A 22021-nucleotide genomic window follows, 5' to 3' on the forward strand; every position below is an offset into this window, starting at 1 on the left:
TTCTTGATTTAAGAATTTTTAGATATTTAGACTGGAAACAAGACAAAAATAAAATCTTAAGGAAGAAAAGTATTTTTTTGCAGTGTATAAAACAAGCATTTTTTAGTTGGTCTTGATAAGTGCTAATTGTCACAGTTGTAAACACGACGGCTTTTTTTCCATGAGGGGTTTGGCGGCATGGTGGCTTTGTTCCCTGGCGGACCATTAAAGAGACACAAACACCTACCTCCCGGAACCTCTGTAGAATTCAACCAATCAGATGACGACTTTGAAAGTCCTGAAGTGATTCCAATTGTTTGTGCCATATGCATCAGTCTTTCAGCCAACTTTTTCCGGTGCAGACGCGACTATTGTGTGTCATGAATTAAATTTTTTAGGTGCACATGTCTAAATAAATCACTTTTTGTTTCCTTTCAGGTGTTATGGAAGCTCTAAGAGGCATGCAAGACCTGGGTGTCCCGGCAGACGTTGATACTTTTAGTAACTATATTCTGCCGTCTTTCGCATCACTGGACAGTGCCCACACTTCTTTTAAGGTAATTATACTGGATATGCGTATGGTTTGTTGTGACTGTTCCGAAACACTCTAATTTCGGTTGATAATTGCAGGAAGCCGGTATTGACCTGGACACAGATAGCTTGATTGCAGCAGAATTACGAACCGAAGCATCACGTGGAAACTTCGCAAGGCTACTCTCTCTGAGTAAGCATTAGCTTCTATGAAAATGTACCTCTTCTTTTCTCCCAACCACTCTCTGTACATTACACACACACACACTCTCTCTCTCTCTCTCTTATATGAGATTATATGTATGTGACACTGCTCTGTAGAGATTTTATTTTAGATGTACTCTGTATGGGAGCGTTCATCACTCGGAGACTAATTGCTGCCCATCAGGACTACATAGCCACTCAAACATCCGATTCCACACTGTGTCCCCATTAATCCTTTTAATCAGGGGTGTTCAGTTAAATTTCCAAGAGGTTCAGACTCTGTACAGACAATACTTTCTTGGAATTGTTATACATTTATATGTGGACAGCTGTAGTACTTGCCCATCCGAGTCAGAAATGATGACATCTCTAAATAATTTTCCCAATTAGAACATTGTTTTTTATGAAATGTTCTTAATATGCTGAAATGATCATTCGACAAAATGTAGACAAAAATGTTCTCGTGTAAAGGCGCCACTTCATTAATTTTTCACAACCTTGGTGTAGTTGAGTGGCTGGAGTCGTATTTTAATGAAAGTATCAATCTCTTTTTCTGCTCACCACCGTGTTTGTGCTACTGTTGTTAAAATATCTGCATTATCGAATGAAGCTCTCGTTTTATCAATAATGGGGCGCTTTGTCTTAACTGGGGGAGAGTAGCAAAACACGCAGGAAGGGCTTAAAAGAAACACATTTTAGAGCTTGATAAAAATATTAAAGGACATAGTGCCGAAGTGTTTGTGTTGTGTCCAGCTCTGTTGTTTTGATATGTTGCTCACTTAAACTGTACAAGTAGTACAACTGTTGTAACTTGTCTTGCAGTCCGGATGGAACCAATCCTGGGTCCGGAAGACACACAGACACACAGACACACAGACACACAGACACACAGACACACAGACACACAGACACACAGACACACAGACACACAGACACACAGACACACAGACACACAGACACACAGACACACAGACACACAGACAGGATGTGAAGCTCCTCATCTGACCAAGATGCATAGGGACAGATGCCGTAATTTTCTCAAAAAGTTGAGAAAAAGGTCCAAATGCATAATGAATCAACATTAAGTGCACTAAAAAAATAGCTTAAGTTACAATGTAAAAAAAAAAAAGATAATCATAAATGAGGTGAAATGTCTCTGCTTTCATGACTTTCACTCATATATTCTCACTCTTGCAGTGTCTTCACCTGCTTTCCCAGCCATTGACCTCAGTGCTTTCAGATCCAGTCTGATCTCTGGATTCAGAGGGTAAGTAACAGAAAAAAAAAAACGCTGCACGTAAAATTTTCTGCCTTTTGGCTAGACAGCCATTCATTCGTCATCTCATGCATATGGACGCAGTCATCTCTAGCCCAATTACAGCATGGGAAGAATGCAAATAGAATTTGTCCTTTTTGTTGTTTTGCTTCTGATGCCTCTGTCCAATGCTGAAAGACTACTAACTATCCTGACTGCCACTGATAGCGAGATGCAAGTGCTCACATTGGCATTTTACCCATCAACTTGGCTGGCAGCATTTGTTTTTGGGCTAATTCCCCCAGACAATCACCTCATTGCTCACACATACTCATAAACCTGTCATGGTATTTTATTCATCACATCATTTTCTCATGGTATCACTTAGTGCACTCACTCAGCTTAGATCTAAAATCAATCCCATCATGCACAATAGTTAAGGACCAGCTTTGTTTTTAAATCTGATTTGAACACCGAGGCCGTAGGGCAGCAGATGCTGCTGTCCTCTGTACTTAGCAAAGCATTTAGATGTGAAAGAGGAGCAGGGAGGTTGCCGGCAGCGATGGATGTCAGGTTTGTAATTGGGGTTGTCAGAAGGGTAGAGGGGGTTGTCGGGGCCCTGTCTCCTTGGCGACCTGCTCTTGTAATAGTCAAGGTCACTAGATAATTTAATCATTAAACAATGTTGAATCTTTTTTCCCTCCTTGTCTCCGCCGTCAACATTCCCTACCAGCACTGCATCTTGATTTCATAATGTATGTGCATTTGCATATGTGACCACTGAGGCTCTAGAAGTTTTCAGAGCGATTTAAGATCAGTAAGATATAAATATATTATAATTATATTAAATTATATTGATTATAATGTTATGTAGGGCTCTCTCTAATGATTATTTTGGTAATTGAGTAATCGGTCAATTATTTTGACGATTAATCGAGTAATCAGATTTTTTGGGTGGTAATAAAAATAGACCCAAGCAAAGACTTAAGCCTTTAAAATGACTTGAAATGCATAACAATGAGGCAATACGACAATACCAATACTATTTGATTCAATTAAAGTATCAAAAGCAAGTAATCATAGGGTTTCATTGAACAACAGTTAAAATACACAATACACATAATATAAACGATCATCTTAGGTACATTATGTATTATAACAAATGCCTACAGAGGGCACCAACGGCTTGGTGTTGTTACACTTTACAGCAGATCAAATCCATGTTTAATTTTGGACAAATGACATTTATTTAATGTATTCTTAATCTTTAATATCTGGCCTCTTCTTTACGATAGAAATGCTACAGCCAAACTGAAAAAAGAAGATCTTAATTAACCCCCCTGCTTTTGGATGGTGGTGTGTGCTGAATAAAATGTTTGATTTAGTTTTTTATAAAAGTTCAACATGAAGAGGAGCTCTCACACATAATAGTAGATTTCTTACTAAACAAATTCACATCATCATCAGTGTTGTAACAGACAATAGCACACCTGATTCTTTTTATATAATACCAAACATCCAATTAAGTAAACTCAAAAAGTTAATAAAAAAATAGATATTCCTCAATAGCATAAACACTATGTATGCACACTAATATTCATAAGTATACCAGACTGTGCAAAAAAAATACAATTACCAAAAATTTGACAAATGTACATTAATTGAATGTAATACGATAATGTTTTAATATAAATAGAATCAGGTGTGCTATTGTCTGTTACGACACTTATTATTTGAATGAAAAACATTTTGTCCTTGCATCTGGCCTGTAAAAGTATTTTTTGTAAGAAATATTTTATTATATTATGTGTGAGATCCTCTACTTGTTGAACTTTGTATGTTTTTTGAGCTTAAGCACCAAAGTTATTTTAATCTCCCACCTTTTCAGTATTTGGCACATTCTATGGTCTTTCTGCTTTTTTTTTACTTTATATAATTTCTTTATACAGATTTTTTTATGATTATTTTTTAGTTATGCGTGTAAAATATTGGACAAGTGCAGTCTCTATATAACTGTTTTCCTTATGCAGTAAAATGGGTATAACTGGAACAATCATGGATAGAAATCGTGGACATTGATTGGTCAAAAGGTGTGGGATTGGCCCTGCTACAGTATATGTTCTCACTGGTCAAATTAATCCCTGTCACACCAAATGAATACTTGATCACTGTCTGGCAGATGTTAGATTTGAAATATTCTGTCTTGAACGCGAGTCATCTCTGATCCTCTACTGCCCCCTACAGGTTTCATGATGTGGAGATCATGGCAAAGGTATGAGTGAAGCAAGAGATTTTGAGAAAGATTATGGAAATTGAATGAAAATAACCTTTGTTAAACTACCCTCATAATCTGCTGTTACAGATCACAGAGCTTCTCTATAAAGACGCCCGGTTCAATCAAGCTGTTCCTGAAACTTCTGGTATGTTGCTTGTACTGTTTTTCACACCCCTTAAACTGCATGCATCTTTGATTAAAATACTTGGCTGTTCATATTCTGTATTTATCCTTTTTTTTATTTATGAGAATCTTTTTTCTTTTTTTTAACTTTACTGTTGATTTGAATGGTCCTGCAGTATGACAAATTAATTCATAGTACAATATTTACATCTTTAAAAAACTGACACTTCATTTTACAATTTCAGAGAAATGTCATTTACAGTTAATAGAGAATAGCATGTCATACTAAAAATTATAGTTTATATGCTACACAAATGACTTTCTCTCAGTTTTTTAAATGTATTTATTTATTTTTTTAAATTGCCATAATATTCATGATAATCCTTGCTGATAGCCAGTATAATGCCACTTCTGGAGCTGTGGGGATGCATAGTACAAGACAAAGAGGTTGCTGAAACGCTGCACTAGTAAATCTCTATGCCTATATGTCCTCTGAGCTGGTTTCACTAACGGTATCGTGTGTGTGTGTGTCTGTTGGATTTCTAGCTGTGATGGAGTTTATCCTGACAGCCGTACTTTGCATTAAGTGTGTGTGTCTGATGCAGTCTGAAAAGTAGCCGTGTGCATGTTTGTGTGAGTGCTGTGTGCTTGCTGACTCTGCGCTGAGTTAACAGAGCTTCTGCGAGTGTCTGTCGTCTCGCTGCACCGGAGCAGGCCTCCGCGCTGGTGTCCGAGCAGGTGGGAGCGATAGAGACGGTCTCTCTGTCTCATCCCATCACTGTGCACAACGCAAATGTGTGCGTAAGGCTGTCAGCTGCCAGCCACTTGTTAAAACAGACTTCAGTCAAATCTGGAGCAAAGCTGCCCGTGTCAGCACAACACATGTGCAGTTTAAGAGCTTATTTGCTGGATTGCAATATTTTTGTTCTGGTTCTGAGGAAGCTCCTTTTGTTATTTTTATATAACTTTTAATTTGTTTATAAAAAGCAGAAAGTGTCAAATTGGCTCTTCTCTCCTTTTGCAGAAAATGTGGCCTACTTCCTTTACAGCCTGATCGATTCCATGAACGAGGGGGAGGTGCAATCCAAAGAAGAGAAGCTTAGGGAGTATTTCAGCCTGCTTAAGAACATGGTACATTTGCAAACACACAAGCGTAGTGTCATTAACAGTTTGGTCTGCCTGTTAAATCAAGTCTGTCTAGGACCCCAGGGGGTAGCCGTTGTATGTACAATAGCATTCATTTTGGGGTCAGTAAGGATGCATTAAACCAATCGAAAGTGGCCGTAAAAACATTTTATAATGTTACAAAAGATTTCTGTTTCAAATAAATGCTGTTCTTTTAGCAAAAAAATGCAGCCTTTGTTAGCATATATATATTAATTTTATAAAACTTATAATTGAGGGTATAGGCTAAGCTAGCAAGCTAATCAATTAGTGTTATGCTAAGCTAGTACACAGAGCATTTAGCTTGCAAAATTAAATTAAAAACTAGTTAAAAAAACGCAAAGAACATGAAATGTTTAATTCCACATCTAAAGTTTTGATGATTATTTACCATTAAATGGAACATTTAAAAGACTTTAGTGATCAGAAATGAAAATAATAATTTTGAAATAACTTTGCTGTCTGGCCCACATTAGTGTCTCAATTCCGTTAATTCTTTATTTATTTTGATGAGTGGTTATTTGATGTCAAGTTCTTTGCTTTATTTTTTAGAATATCAACATCTCACTGAATATCTTCAGAGGAATCAGGAACATTCTGGAGTCCTACCATGTTCCAGAGCTCATCAAGGTATTTTATAATTAGTGGTGTTTTCAAGTATAATGTTACTAATGGTCATACCTGATATTTTTTTGTCTGGCGGACAATAAAATGAGAATAAAGAAATCTTAGTCGGTACCTTAGCCATGTGGCCAAGGGCTGCGAGCCTGCGACATACGGTGCGGTTGCACTTCGGGCTACTGTCCTATCTAAATATAGGCAAAAATAAGTAGTCCAAAATATCCCTTAGACTCCCATTGAAGGAGATACTTGTGAATCAGTTTTGCATGGGCAAACACCACTAATATTTTCTTCAAAAACTTTACAAATCTAGGTTTAATTGTCTTATTCGGGTCTGTTATAGTACTGTTAATAGAGCAGTTCATAACTTATGTTTCAGGATGTCCTTGCTCTTGTGGATAAAAAGGAAAATGGAATGGCGACTGATGTGGCACTGCTTAGAGTAAGTTTTTCTCTCTTTTTTTTTTTCTTTCTCAACCAAATGTATTCAATACATCAGGTGAGCTATGTTAGTCAAATATCCTCATGTTTGTGTCAGGGTTTGGAGGGGAGACTTTCGTTCTTGGAGAAGACCCTGGCAGAGCTGAAAGCTGAGGGCAAGCCCGCCAATTCCACCCTCAAAAAAATTATTGCTCACCTGTGTACAGAGGAGGTGAGGGCTATTCTCCTCATAAATACTCACAAGATTTGCTTGTGTTCTGGTCTGGTCTGGTTTTTATAGTCATTTATAGTGGTCAATTTAGTGGTCAACTTAAGAGTGGGCTTGGTCATTTAAATTGAATGTGCAAGGTTTCCTGTGTTAGCCAGCTATTTTAACTGTACAAAACAGCTTGGTGTTGTAAACTGGTATTTATTTATTATATTTTATTTTTATATCATATTTATTTTAATCAACGCACTAGTTTGTAGCTCAAATAGCTGTACTGTTTACTGCACTTTATTGTTCTAGTTATTTACCTCTAGTGGCTTATGAATCAGAAGTCTCACACTTTCATAGGAAATAGCTTACTTTTCGCAAACAAAAATGTAAATTCAAAACCATCTATCCGTATTTGTGTATATATGTAACTGATTTTCCCCACAACTTTGGATCTCTCATCAGAAAATGGAGAAAGCTCTGGAGCTTAAAACTCAGTATGAAGCAGATATGACTCCCGCCACATATGCCATGCTCATCAACATGTGCTGTCGCCATGACAATGCTGAGGAAGCCCTCAAACTTAAGAGGGAATTGTAAGTTTGACGTACACATCATCATACAAACATCCTTGGTGAACTGTTCCTTTTATTGTCGACAAAGCAAAACAAGTAATACAAATAGGCATGATTTACTCCCCTCATGATTCCACACCCGTAAGACTTTGGAACATGAAAGGCCATTTTTGAAGAGTGTTCTGGTTACTTTTTCCATACATTGAGTAGAGATGGAGCTTCAAGCCTCAAAAAGGACACAAAAGCACCATAAAATTAGTCCATATTAGAGCCCGACCGATATATCGGCGGGCCGATATTATCGGCCGATTTTAGGCATTTTCCTAACTATCGGTATCGGCATTTATAATGGCCGATAAATGAATATTTAAAAAAATGCGGGTGCGGTGATTCATGTAAGGGTGGCGCTGCCAATAAAGCACCTAAAAGCTGTCACAAGAACTGGCAAAAGTAATGATTATGAATACAACAAATATAGCAAGGAGACATTTTTATTGTTTATTAATAAACAAGTGTTTTCAGTCAGTGTCAGTCAAAGATGAAGTTGACGATGCTGACTCGCGATCTTCAGTGAACGCGTGCCAGAGAGAAATGCACATTTCATACGATTACATGAGTCTGTCTGTCTTTCGTTTTGAATTGTTCTGTTTAAAAGTAGACATTTCAATATAGATATATTTCAGTTCTCAGGTCTATACGCTGAGTTTCGGTTCATGAGACGAGCTCCAGTTCACCCGCAGGCGCCTCCGTGTCGAGATTATCTATCGTCTGCTAAATTTACTTCTTATAAATTAAATCCAGGCAAATGGTTGATGAAACATTGATTACAATTAAGATACAATTAATACAAAACGAAATTCACTTTGAAACGAAAGGTTTTGTGCTTTCTGTTTGATGTCTATGTGAAAGTTTCAAAGCATATTTTAGTGCCGCTTTCAGAGCGCTCACGTCCGTAGTGCTGAACTGTCGCGTCTGTAACATGGTTTTTTCCTCATAAATGCGAACACGAAAAATAAAATAAAATAAAATGAATATTTTATGTTGCCTGTGGAGACTGAGAGCCAACCCTTCTTCATCCGGTGGGTAGTAGCCTACTTGTGATTTGCGCAGTGTAATTCACAGAATTGATTTCTTTGCTATAGCCTCTGTAACGTATGTGAGCTTTGTGACTATTGCAAGCGCGCAGCTGAGAAGTCCTGATTATATTGTCTGCTATATTTAGGCCTACTTCTTATTTATTAAGGCAATTGGTTGATGAAACATTGATTAAAATGCGAAGCGAGCGATCTCCGACAGTAAACTGATTCTGCTTTGTCTAGGGTAAACAGCTGTTGCGACGCGAGCAATAACGGCCGCGTCCGGTGTAGACACCGTGTTAAAGCTCATTCTGCCTATAACGCTACGTTACAACATCAAGCAATATTCCAAAAATGTATATAATTATAACACTTTATATAGGGCCATTTTGCATTAAGAGTAGCCTTGTTTCACGTTTAGTACGTTTTGCTTACTAATTATTTAAAATAGTATAAAAGTACTGTACATATGTAATTAAAAGCGTTTTCATTATGATATTATTAATTTTACTTTAGTGAAAAGATCTGAGTTCTTCCTCCACTGGTAGATTAGAGGAATTGAGAGTAAAAATAGAAGATAATAAGGTTTTGTCAGTGACCCTTTTTATATATTTATTGATATAGTTATGACTAAATTAAAAGACAAAGTCGTTAGTGAAGATTATGCAACAGTATTTAGAATATAATATAATATAATATAACATGCAATGCAAACTAGTTTGGTTACAGCTCAACTGTATAAATCTCATTCTATCATTCCCCCTGCCTCCATTACATATCTGTGTCACACAAGTGTTTGATTACCACATTTGAGTGATCATTGCAAAACGTGTTTATAAAATATATTTATTCTGTTTATAGCTACTGTGTAAAGTACCCATCAAAAGTTTGTACACACCAATAGGAAAGTGTCCAAACTTTTGACTGGTATACTGTACTATAATACACATAATATTGCTACTGTATTATAATATACACATAAATAATATCGGCCGATATATCGGTATCGGGCTTTTTTTACTCCCTAATATCGGTATCGGCATCGGCCCCCAAAAATCCATATCGGTCGGGCTCTAGTCCATATGAGTGTTTCACATCATCTTATGTCACTCCTAAATTTACATCTTTGTTCACTTATAGTACTTCCATTCAGTGAGCTGTTAAAGTCTCCATAAAATAAGCAATTTGGTAACACTTTACAAATAAGGTTCATTAGTTAACATTAGTTAATGTATTAACTAACATGAACTAACCATGAGCAATTCATATGTTACTGTATATTTTCATCTTTGTAAATGTTAGTTAAAAAAAAATAAAGCTGTTCATTGTTTGTTCATGTTAGTTCACAGTGCATTAACTAATGTTAACAAGATTTTAATAAAGTGTTAGTAAATGTTGAAATTAACATTAACAAAAATTAATAAATTCTGTAGTGCAGTTCATTATTAGTTCATGTTAATGTAGTTAACTAATGAACCTTATTGTAAAGTGTTACCATCAATTCTTATTGTTTTCTGGAATATTGCATTGTTTATTATGCCAGCAATCTAAGGTTGATTTATCCATGTACATAATTATAAAAAAACGTGTCCTCTAAATCTTTATTAACATCTTTAACGTCCCTCTCACAACGACATCTCTTCTTTGATGATGTGTGCACCGGCGCGAGAACGGGACTATAATACCTTCCCTCCAGCAACCTGTCACTCGCATGAAACAATTTTCCATTTAGTTTTCACTTTCTATGATCCCTATGGTCATAATCAAGTCCCTCCCTAAAATTTAAAAGAAGCCGTTTCACTCGGATTTACATCACTATAGGGAAAAAAAGAGACTCATTTCTGGTCCTGTTTACACCTCCTATTAAGATCGGATCACATGTGGATGATGCTAAATACAGGTGTGAACGGTCTAAAAAGTTTTAAACTTGTCCACTTACAACCACTTGCAGAGGTAGTCGAAAACTCCTTTGACTGGATTGCTTTCATAGTGTAGACGTTCATGTGGTCGAATAGACTGCCTTCTCTCCACATTCTGACCTAATGCCTAAACGGCTGAAGACCTATGTTTGGTTTAAAGACAAATCCCAATGTTCTCGCACCATTCCTGATTTCTAACACGCACTCACCATGTTTGGCATGGTCCTGCAACTGAATCAGATCAGAAATGAAAGCTAATGCTCTCTGTATGTTTTTTTTTCTTTAGTCGTCTCTGGTCGTGTTTATATAATATGTAAATTGCGCGAGCTTATTTCGACCATGAGATCGAAAGATCTGAAAAAGCCCATGCATTTACCCCCAGATAGACCCTCCCCTTGAAGAAGTCAGGACAGTAGTGGTCAAAAGTGGACAAGAGATGGATTAACACACCAGGTGTTAAAGGGATAGTTCACCCAAAAATGAAAATTCTATCATTAATTACTCGTCGTTCCAAACCCATAAGACTTTCGTTCATCTTCAGAACACGAATGAAGGTCTTTTTGATGAAATCTGAGAGCTTTGGAGAGCCTCCATTGACAGCTACGCAACTGACACTCTGACGCTTCAAAAAGTTCATAAAGAGATAGTAAAACTAATCCATATGAATTGAGCTGTTTTGTCCGAATAGAGCTATAGTGAATATTAAGATGATCAGTAAATGATAATAAAGCATTTTTTCACAGAATCGCTATTGTATATCAGTCACAGTTTGGTAATTTTGGAGCTTAACAGCACAATCCTGATTTAATGTAAAGCGGCCAGGATGTTTTTAAATATCACCTTTTTTCTTGCATGAATGAAATTGTCATTTTTTACTCACCTCGTCATGGTGTTCAAAACGCATATGACTATTTTATTTTATTTTAAAAGTAAACTATCTCTTTGAATTTAAAACATTCACAGCACAAAAGAAAAAGAGAGTTATTTACTCTTCTTCTTTGGTGTTTCAGAGCTCGCAAGGACTCCGAGGTGGCGCTGGATGCTCAGAAGTATGTGGCCTTGGTCCAAGTGCTATCCAAACACGGCAAGCTGGAAGGTTAGTGGCCGCGTCGGTGTCCATGTGAAAGCTTTGGTCCCTGTTGAAATGATTGCAGATGCCTTCTTTCACTATCTCAGATTAATGAAATAATTTAGTTTAGTTTGTCACATTAGGTGTGCCTTGCCTCACATTTTAAACCACTTAGGATGTCAAGGTACCAATGAGAATTTTGTATTACTTATCACGTCGCTATCAAAAGCTTGCCACTCGCTTAATTAGTTTCTTAAAGGCGGCGTTCAGAATCAAACGTTTCGCAAGTGCGTCTGCGTGCGAGAGTGAGGTCCGAGACACCTGTCTATCCACACGGGGACATTAATCAGCCATTATCTGAATTCCATGGTGGATTTCTCCATGCTCATGTAAGACGCAATTACAATAAAAGTGTTTCCTCTTTGCTTTGTGCACACAGTGATGGTGAAAATACACGCTCTGTCTCTCTTTTCACGATGCGTGTCACTCTTTGGCTGCCCCCTCCCTCTCGCTCGGACTCATCCTGTCACCGAGCGAGGGAAAATTACAGGACCGACTGCACTTTAACAGAATTACCGAAATCCGTCCTGATACTAATGGCATATCATGTCGGAGAAAGTGCTTGAGTATTTCACACACACACGCACATTTGCATGTGAATTCAGGCGAAAGTGTGTGATGAGGAAAGTGTGTGTGTATGTATATGTGTGTCCATCAGAGCGAGCCGGTGGCCATTAGCCCACCGGTGTGCGCTCGGAGCTTGTCATTCACATTAACACACCTCAGCGCCCCAGCCTGCCCGCATCACCGCCGCAACCCGATCCGCTTGAAGATCATGACTCTTGGCACCGTAGTGCACCGGCTGCCCCGGCTTTTAATGGCCTTGTTTTTGTTCGAAACCTTTTCTCCCCCTGTTGTTCCTTCCTACTTTAGTTTTTTTTGCTCCCTCATGTCCTCACATTTGTTGCGGAGTTCGTAAAACGCTGTTAGCGGTTCACAGGCTGGCAGAAGGCCGCAGAATGAGCCGGAGGACTAATGGGCTGTGTGATATTTGTTTACCTCAGTGTGTGTGATATCAGACAGTGGGCCGGTATGCTCTGCTGCTAGTCGTCCATTCGGGCCCATTTACCACCAACAGCTGATAGGGTTTGATTAGTGGTTCTGTCAGATAGGAAGAATTTGAGCTGTCTGCCATCAGAGCTTTCTCATATGGCTGAAGCCGGGTTCAGCTCGGTTGCTGTTTGTGGTCCAGCGATGTGTGAACTGTGCTTCGTATGACCAGAGAGTGGTCTGAGGGGCTTCATTTGCAACTCAGGAGTCTGTCTTGCTCGGTCATCCGTAGCCTCAGGACATGTTTATCAAGTCCTTGTATTGTGCAAAAGTTTAGACGCCTCAGAGCAGTGGCGTAGCGCATGTGCACCGTCACATTGAGCTGTTACATTTCCACCCTATTCTGCTCATAATTTTATGCCATTTCTTTGGCTCTATTCCAGAACATAGACTTCGTCCTGGATGTTTACTGCCTACATAGGCCGCTACATTATAAGGCAGCATAAGTAATTGTTTTAAAACGCTCACACATCATACTCATTTGAAGTGCTTGGAGTACTCAACACTCAAGATTGATTCCAATAGAGTGCAAAAGTGACTGATTACTTTTTCAGAAATCTCAAATCTTTGATAAACAAGACTTAAAGTTTTTTAACCTAGTATCTAGTCTCAGCCCACGGACCGCTGGCTCAACGTCTGATGTGTATGGCACACTTAACTGGAAACATTTCAGGCACATTTTCAAAGTCGTCATCTGATTAATTGAATTCTACAGGATGTCCGGGATACATGTGTCGCGTTCTTTAACGGTCCGCTTAAAAACAAAGGTGCCGTGACGCCAAACCCACTTAAGGAAGAAGAAAGCCATCATGTTTACAGCTGACAATAAGGTCTTATCAGGATCAACTAAATGCTGGATTTTCAAAAGTATGTGATGTAAAGTTTGCGGCATATACTCTTTAAAATATGTCCAAGAGTTTTACACACCAGTCTGTTATTGTAGGGACAATGATGGTACATATTCACGCCCCTAAACATGATGCGGAACAAAACAATCTGTGATTGGTTGCTTTACATGTCAGTCAGACGTCCTCTGGGCGGTCCTTGGCCAATGAAAACTGCTATGGAGTCCAGACCCTCTGTCGTCAGTCTGAAGGTCTGGCTACGCGAGACTACCCAGAGTTCGAACCACTCCCATCTGGTTGACGATTCCATAAAATTGTTGAATTCTAGTGTGCATGACATGACGTGTGATTGTCATTTATGTGTTGTCTTGTTGCACAGCTTCATATGTATGCCCATAACAAATTTCCCTCAGCAGGAAAAATAAAGTATCATCATCATTAGCCAGCTCTGAGATAAATCACGACACTACACCAATTCTAAACCAAAAGCTTAAGAAAAGATGTGTACTAAATACTTTTATGCTTAAATGAAATGCTCTTTTCTTTAAGCATAGTGATATAAAAGTAAAAAAAAATTATGGTATTTTATGATCACACATACTAAATATGCATACATATATTTGTGTACATCTAGTAGAATTGATCTAACATTTTAATATATTTTAAATATATTAAAATATTTACTATTCTAATTCATTTACTTGGTTGTGATATCGGAGCGAGATGGGCGTTCACTCATTTGTTGGGTGGATCTCAGTAATTAAAAAAAAGTAATTACCCTGACTCATATCATTGTTTAACCATACCCATGGTAGGTCTGTCTAAAAAGGTTCATTTGTGAGTCAATTTATCTATAGAGAAAATGAATCGAAGACCCCAGAAAAGTGTTTTTAATTGGCGAGTACTTCAGTAGAACACTGGGAGGTACATTAAGACAAATTCATCTCTTTCTGCATGACTTTCATCCAGCTTTAGCACATAGCCTCCTTTTATATGGCTTAAACGTTGTACTCCATCAGTGAGCTGCTGTACAACAATGCTTGTTAAAGCCCTGGGCTATAAGGAAAGTACATGGTTGAGTGCTTAGAGCGACGGCCCAAGAATCAAGAGGTTGTTAGTTCTAATCCCCTCGTGGGTATCGCTGTCACGACGCCCTCCGGCGATCCACTTAACCTCCATTGCTTCAATTCATATCCAGCTGTTAACACAAAACATGTGGCACTTTTCAGACAAGAGCGCTTCTTAAACGACAAGCCTCTATTTAAATGGGCTGACTGCTGGGATCTTGATAAAACAATCCTCAAAAATTAAAAAAGCAGGAAAGGATGAGATCTGTGCCTGAATAACAGCGTGACTGAGTAGATAAGTGAACGGAGCTTTATCATACAAAAGCAGCCTCTTAAAAACTCAGCATGACCCTGCTGAACCTCCTGGTCCCTGCTCTACTGTTCCTTTTGGCTCATCACTTTTCCTGACAGTACGGAGCACTGTGCTGGATTTGCATAACAACAGGACAAAAATTGCAGGGTGATGAAGTGACAGATTGGAATTTGTGGGCTAAAACAAGCTGGCTCTCTCTGTTTGAGTGTGTGCGCACGTGTGTGGAGACTGAAGTGAACTGTGTTGTTGTAGGTCGACCTACATTGTATATTTCCATATGCATGCCGTTACTCTCCATACTTGAGGTCCTTGTTATTGTCAAAACACTGTAGGAATACTCATTTGGTAAAGGAGTTTTTTTTCTCCTTTTTTTTCCTTAAATGGTTTTTACTACTGGAATCCTCAGTTTTATATGCAAATAAAAGTAGGCATTTGTTGGTTGTCCCTTTGCGCTATTTGTCCAAAATATGGGGGATTTTTTATATTAAATTAACATAAGTCTCTACCAGGCTGCATCTATTTGATCAAAAATACATTAAAATTAGTAATGTTATGAAACATTATTACAATTAAATAACTTTTTTCGTCATTAAAACAGTCATTGTTTTAATTTTAAATTAATTTAAAAATGTTATATATTGCTGTAATGGCGAAGCTGAATTTTCAGCATCATTACTCTAGTCTTCAGTGTCACATGATCCTTCAGAAATCATTCTAATATGATGATTTGTTGCTCAATAACCATTTCTTATTATCAGTAGTTTTTTGATTTAATGTGTCATTGGTGAGTAAAAGTGTTAGTTAAAAAGTAAAATTAAAATCTTACCACCGCATACTTTTTAACAGTAGTGTATAATTGCAGCCTGACATGGTAACATTGGCTCATTCAATGTGTGATTATCTTTTAGTTTAATCAATGGCAAATGGGCAGTTTTTAAGAAACTTGTTTAAACAGTCAATATTGAAATTCTGTTTTGTGATGCTAGTGGGACAGAAATGTGTGCTTTTTGTTTGTTTGTTTGAGTATCCCGTCACAACAGCAATTGAATAAAGTTACCAATAATGTTAGTTTTGGGTAGGAATATCTGTTTATTAACCAATGGAAGATGCCATTATTTTTGCAATTCGCTTATGGCACAGAAACTATGACTTTCTTTAAGTATTATGAAGAAATGGAGATGAACAGCCTTACCGCTGTGAGTCATAGGAATTTGGGAGTTTGTCTGAGTGCCTGTGGCCAACACAGACTCCCATATTCACACAGCTGTGATGATGGTATCCTCATTCTCGCTCTCTCGCTCTCTTTCGCTCCCTCTCGGTTCTAGATGATTAGTATCGCCAGTGCAAACAGGCCCTATCGGTATCAGCCCATTAGCTAGCCTCTAAACAGCGCGTAAACACATCTTAATTATCTGGCTTGGTGACAGAGCAGCTGTGGAGGTGGACCCTCGCCCCTCTGCCAGATGGGAGCATCGCCCAGTAAAAAGCCTCCATTACGGCAGCGGATCTGCGGCATATCCACGACCAGAGCCCGCCGAGTTCACGCCGGGCACTCGCCGCACACCTATAATTTCCCGGCATGCTTTTGCAGGGAACCGTGAAAAAAAAGCCTACTATTGTGGGGGCCTCTGTAATTGTAGTCTCGTTTAGAAATGCAAGTAGTAATTAGCGGCGAATTGGCATTATACGGCAGCATTTGCATCCCCGCTGGGTGTAAAATGTTGTTTTAATAGCGGTTTGTTTTCCCCACATGAAATTATCTAAGGGGGCTTTTATCACCTCTTCCCCTCTCTCGCTCTCTCTCGCACTCTCTCGTCTGGCGCCAGCCCATCAGGGGATGGCAAAGCGTAAAGATATACAAATAATCTCCACAAGTCTATGAAACAGTCAATGAGACGGTTAAACCTTTGTATGAACTTGCGGTTTAGCAGACTGCACCCTGAGTACCAAGTAGCCACTAGAATAGTGGTTGCATACCATTACCATATATCACTAGTTGTATGTAGAAGTTTCAAGCAGTGATGTGCAAAAGTCGGCTGTTGGTTAACTAGTCAAAATGTCTGATATTTTTGTAAATCTCTTTTGTCTCTCTCTCTCTCTCTCTCTCTCTCTCTCTCTCTCTCTCTCTCTCTCTCTCTCTCTCTCTCTCTCTCTCTCTCTCTCTCTCTCTCTCTCTCTCTCTCTCTCTCTCTCTCTCTCTCTCTCTCTCTCTCTCTCTCTCTCTCTCTCGTGGCGTCATAAAGAGGCGATAGACATGCTGAAGGAGATGAAGGAAAAAGATGTGTCATTAAGGGACGGCTCGATCAGTTTGCTCTCCCGTACGATGAACACAGCTGCAATGAAAGGAGATGCCAACACTATTCGACGCCTCCAGGAAACCATTTTCACCTTGGGCCTGGCCAAACCATCCAATAACCTCTGCTCACCCCTCATTGCTTGCTATCTGGAGAGGTAAGCTGGTAAACTCGATATACTTAGAATCTTGCCAAACGTTGTGCTGTTCCTGTCTTATGTCGCACCTACAGCTCTGCACATCCTTCTGAAGGATCCCTGCATTGCAACCTAATGACATTACTTTTTAACAAGGTTGCTGTTTAACCATGCTTTTGAATTTAGGTCAGTTTTGAAGCACTTTATGTACTACTTATAGTAATAACCGTACATTATAAATTATTGCAAGCAACTAAACCAAATCCTTTAGTAAGTACATTAGTTAAAGGGTTAGTTCACCCAAAAATGACATTTCTGTCATTACTCACCCTCATGTCGTTCCAAACCCGTAGGACCTTTGTTTATCTTCAAAACACAAATTGATATTTTTGATGAAATCCGAGAGGTTTCTGAACCAGCAACGTCATTGCAACTTTCGAGGCCCAGAAAGGTTGTAAAGACATCGTTGAAATAGTCCATGTGACTACAGGGGTTCAACCTTAATATTATGAAGCAACGAGGATAATTTTTGTGAGCAAAAAAAAAACCTAGCCCTTTAATATTACTCTGTATTTGTGTAATCACATTGTAACAAGGACACCACAAAATAAAGTGAAACCAAATTTTTTATTATTTTTTATTTTTTAAACAGTTTTTATGGGGGGAAAAACGTTAAAAAAAAATTATAGTCTTGACCCTTTCCAATTAATAAAATAACGGTTAATGTTGTAAAAACATGGTTATAACATGGTAACTTTAAAAAAAAACATTTACATCTTTGCACATTCACAAGTTGCTAAGAAGTTATTAATCAGATGCAATATGTTTTTTTTAATTGAAAATGAATAAATAATTAATGTTTTATAAGCTTAAGTTCCACTGGGTCATAACTGACCCGGGAATGCAAAAGGTATATGCAGATTTTGAAACCTTTGGGAGTTTAAGTTTAACCTTAACAGTTTTTGCAGCACATTTCAGTGCAGATTGTTTGGTGAACCTGTCCAAATGTAATTCAGACTTCAATTAATTCAGAATGTTATCGAAAAATAGGGCTGCACAAACTTCTGGACTCAACAGCAAGACCATTTCACATTCAAAGATAAAAGTGATAATGTTTAACTAAATTCGGACTGTTTTTGTTGTAAGAAACCTTGACTAAAATTATAAGAGGATCTCAGGCCAAACAATTATGGTATGACCTCTTTAAGTAGTGAGTTTGGAAACAACATGAATATAATCTGAAAACAAACATTAATAACAATGTTAGATTGTAAAGGGCAGAGTTCCACTCCTCCCTAAGCTTGTCGTCTCACTGTTCATTTCATATAATCTGTCATTACCTTATAGCAAAATGCAGCATGAGGGGAAAAGGAATTAACTTCCACAAGTTGGGCCCCTCTGTTCCACCCCCCCATTCGTTCAGGTCTATTTGTAAGAGCAGCTTTTAAGCAGATCAACTAATTTGCATGTTAATTATGCACCCTGTGCTAATTACTGGATTTTCCTGGGCCATGCGGTGCACTGCGTAAGTGCCTTTCCCCCTCCCCACTGTGGGATATTGAGGTTGGCAATACACCTTCACTGATAGCTCTATAGTCAACATACACATACGGGCTTCCTGGGTGCCCCTCAGAGACTGTTTGTTTTCCTGTCACTTGAGTGCCACAACCACACTGGCACGTGCAAGCTTTAATTGCTGCCTTGTGTGCGATAAGGTTTCCAATTTAGCTCAGGTTCATTAAGAAGCAGATACGGAGAGATCAGAGCGACTCTCAGCAGAGACTCTGATAAACCGTGAACGTTCACGTCTCTCACACACACACACACACACACACACACACACACACACACACACACACACACACACACACACACACACACACACACACACACACACACACACTCTCACGCTCTGACTGGCAGCCACACATCCCAGTGGAGGAGAGCAGTCTCAGAGCTCGCAGCAGCCAGGCCTGTTTGGAATCGGCCTTCATGGGGAACTATGTAGTACCTGTCTGATTTGTCTATGATATTGTACAATATGCTGTAGTCATATTTAATGTCATAGTTAAACAAACTACTATGGATATTTTGGTTGGGGACAGAAAGAATGATGCTTATTCCTAGGAAAGTATTACATTTATTCATCCTTGTGAAGCGGGAAAAATGGTTGAATTCTGCAGAATGGATTTAACCGTGGTAAAATGTTACTCTGCACTCATTGGTGGCCTAAAACGCTGTGAAATTAGCTAACATATACAATAAACATGCAAAGGCCGGGTGACGGTATTGTATCGTATTTATTGTATTTTAAATACTACTTGGTCGATAAACATGATTATTAGATATACAGGAATATTAATACTACTTTAGCGATGATGGAGTTTAGCATAAAAACAAATCTTTAATGCACACTGATTTATTTAAAAAATATATTTCCCTCCCCAATTCTGTAATTGTTCGGTTAAAATAACTTAAGTTAGTTAGGTCTTTTTTTTTTGTCAATATTGTTCGATTAATATTAGCTTATTTTATGCTTAGATGTAGTCAAAGGACATTGGTAAATAATATTATTACTAGTAAATTTATTTTGTTTCATCCAAATATTGGTGAGTAAAGCAGCATGAAGTTGAATAAGGACTTTATTAGCTTCAAAACATTGTTGCGCATACACATCATGAATAATACAACAAAAAAATCAACTTGCATAAGTTTTGTCCAATCGGGCCTTCGACCTAAAATGACTCTGACACCCCTGCTGAAGACGACTCTTATGATCTCCAGAAGGAAAGAATGCTCCAGAATGTTCTCTCCGTTCTGCCGTCATCCATCTCTCTCCACTCGTCTCTGTCTCCTCTTTGGTCTGGGCTGCGCTAAAGAGGACAAAGCGGTGTGTGTCAGTGTCTCGTCAGCATGTCAACTGTAATGACTTAATGAACACTTCTCTATGGGATTAACTCTGACAGCCGTCAGCCCGTCTCCACGACAACAGCAGCCGTCGCTCCCAATCCGTATCCTCCATCTCTAATGAGCCTAACAAAGGGAATTGCCAGAACTTTTTGTTTTTGTGGAAGGCATGTCTTTGAGGGACAGGAAATCTAAAAAGAGGGAGAGGATGTCGAAGGCTACCAGACGTTTGTCACTTGCATATATATATCGAGGAAGGACAGTTTTTGGAAAGTTTAAATCGGGACCGTTTACTTTCAGAAATCATTGCCGTATCCTGTTAGTTTTGTTTGATCAGTGTATTCGAGTCAAACCACTGAGCATTAACCCTCCCTAACTACCAACACGCGCACACACACTTCAATGTAAAGGAAAAAAGAAATAAAAAAGCAGTCGTTCTCTTTTGAAAGTGGAAAGGGTGATAACATGGGTGCCAATCTCGGTAACAAAAGAGATGGGAGTCAGGGATGTAGGGAGAGTGTCACAAGAAGAGGAGGTTCAGAAGAGGGGTGGATGAAATTAGCTTTCTTGTCTAATCCTTCAGGTTCCTCGCGCAAAGCACTCGCATTCGCTTTTTTATTCTCCTTCAACTTAATTGGCTGGAAAGTGCTTGACATGCAAAGTTAGTGACATTAAGAGGAACATGTTGCAGTAAGCCTGAGCGCCACTGACAGCTAAATTGTATCCGGGGAAATTATGAAGCCTTCAACATGGTTAATTCTTTTTTGGGGGGGCTTAGTTAGGAGAGGATGGAGAAGGGGGGCTGGGTTTTGAGGGAGGGGGTGGGGTAATTGCCGTTGTGGGCGACTCATCTCATATTGATGGGAATTGTGAAGAAGTCTTCTGGTTTCATGCCGGCTATGCTTTGCGGAGCTGGGTAGCGTAACATCTGTGTCACATCATATTCAAGTGGCATTGTAAATAAATGTAGTGCAAGGAATTTCTGCTTCCATCAGGCCTCGTTGTAAACAGAACCATTTAGAAGTTCTGTTGAGTTTAGACATTTTAAATATACTGTATATGTATGAGTTTTCTCTGGGGTAGCAACCATTTATAGTCAACGCTGTAAACATTGGCAGATAATAAAGTGATTTAAATATATATACAAAAAAGGTGTTCTTTATAAAAAAAATATTGCATTACAGTAAAATTCAGATTGGTAAATACTTTGGTCAATTATATTTGTGTAATGACCGCAAAACTACTGTATAATCAAATGTTTTTTTTCCTGCATTATGAAGGTATTTCAACTCTATTATTTATTTGATAAATAGACGTGTTATACACAGGACAATGTTCAGTCAGCAAGTCAATGTGGGAAGTCTTTTTGTCATAATGACGATCTGACTGTACAATTATCTCTATACCATGGTTTTGCGGAGTACTCGATTCTGTTTGGCTGGAAGTTGCACCGTTCTATGTTGCGCCGCTTTCATTGACGCACACACATACATACACCACTTGCACATAGAGATTGGAGATCGTGCTGCGCACACACAGAAACATTCAGGAGCACCGATACCTATCAACGCTGGCCGCGACTTTTATTCATAAAATCTCTTTGCTACTGAATCGCTACATTATATTTCTCGGCAACAAGGGGTTTTTGAAGGAATTAAGCTCACAGTTTAGAGAGAGACCCCTCTCTCTCTCTCTCTCTCTCTCTCTCTCTCTCTCTCTCTCTCTCTCTCTCTCTCTCTCTCTCTCTCTCTCTCTCTCTCTCTCTCTCTCTCTCTCTCTCTCTCTCCTCTCTCCTCTCTCCTCTCTCCTCTCTCTCTCTCTGTCTCTCTCTCTCTCTCTCTCTCTCTCTCTCTCTCTCTCTCTCTCTCATTAATTTAAATAAATTACATAATTCATGTACTCAAATGTAATCTTAACAAAC

At 38.7% G+C, this 22021-nt stretch overlaps 1 protein-coding gene across 1 annotated transcript in view; it reads left to right on the forward strand.

Moving 5' to 3' along the window:
- The window catches only part of lrpprc (leucine-rich pentatricopeptide repeat containing), a 70004-nt gene that overhangs the window by 22077 nt on the left and 25906 nt on the right, over window positions 1–22021 (forward strand). Inside the window, exons 12-23 of the mRNA XM_056238395.1 lie at window positions 418–536; window positions 610–703; window positions 1912–1981; window positions 4214–4241; window positions 4332–4389; window positions 5392–5498; window positions 6084–6161; window positions 6532–6594; window positions 6691–6804; window positions 7255–7385; window positions 11370–11455; window positions 17007–17214. Of these exons, the coding sequence (XP_056094370.1) occupies window positions 418–536; window positions 610–703; window positions 1912–1981; window positions 4214–4241; window positions 4332–4389; window positions 5392–5498; window positions 6084–6161; window positions 6532–6594; window positions 6691–6804; window positions 7255–7385; window positions 11370–11455; window positions 17007–17214 (1156 nt within the window). The remainder of the gene's footprint in view (window positions 1–417; window positions 537–609; window positions 704–1911; window positions 1982–4213; window positions 4242–4331; window positions 4390–5391; window positions 5499–6083; window positions 6162–6531; window positions 6595–6690; window positions 6805–7254; window positions 7386–11369; window positions 11456–17006; window positions 17215–22021) is intronic.

Source organism: Rhinichthys klamathensis, unplaced genomic scaffold (assembly GCF_029890125.1).
Source record: "Rhinichthys klamathensis goyatoka isolate OS25496 unplaced genomic scaffold, OSU_Roscu_1.1 h1tg000522l_1, whole genome shotgun sequence".
NCBI lineage: Eukaryota > Metazoa > Chordata > Actinopteri > Cypriniformes > Leuciscidae > Rhinichthys > Rhinichthys klamathensis.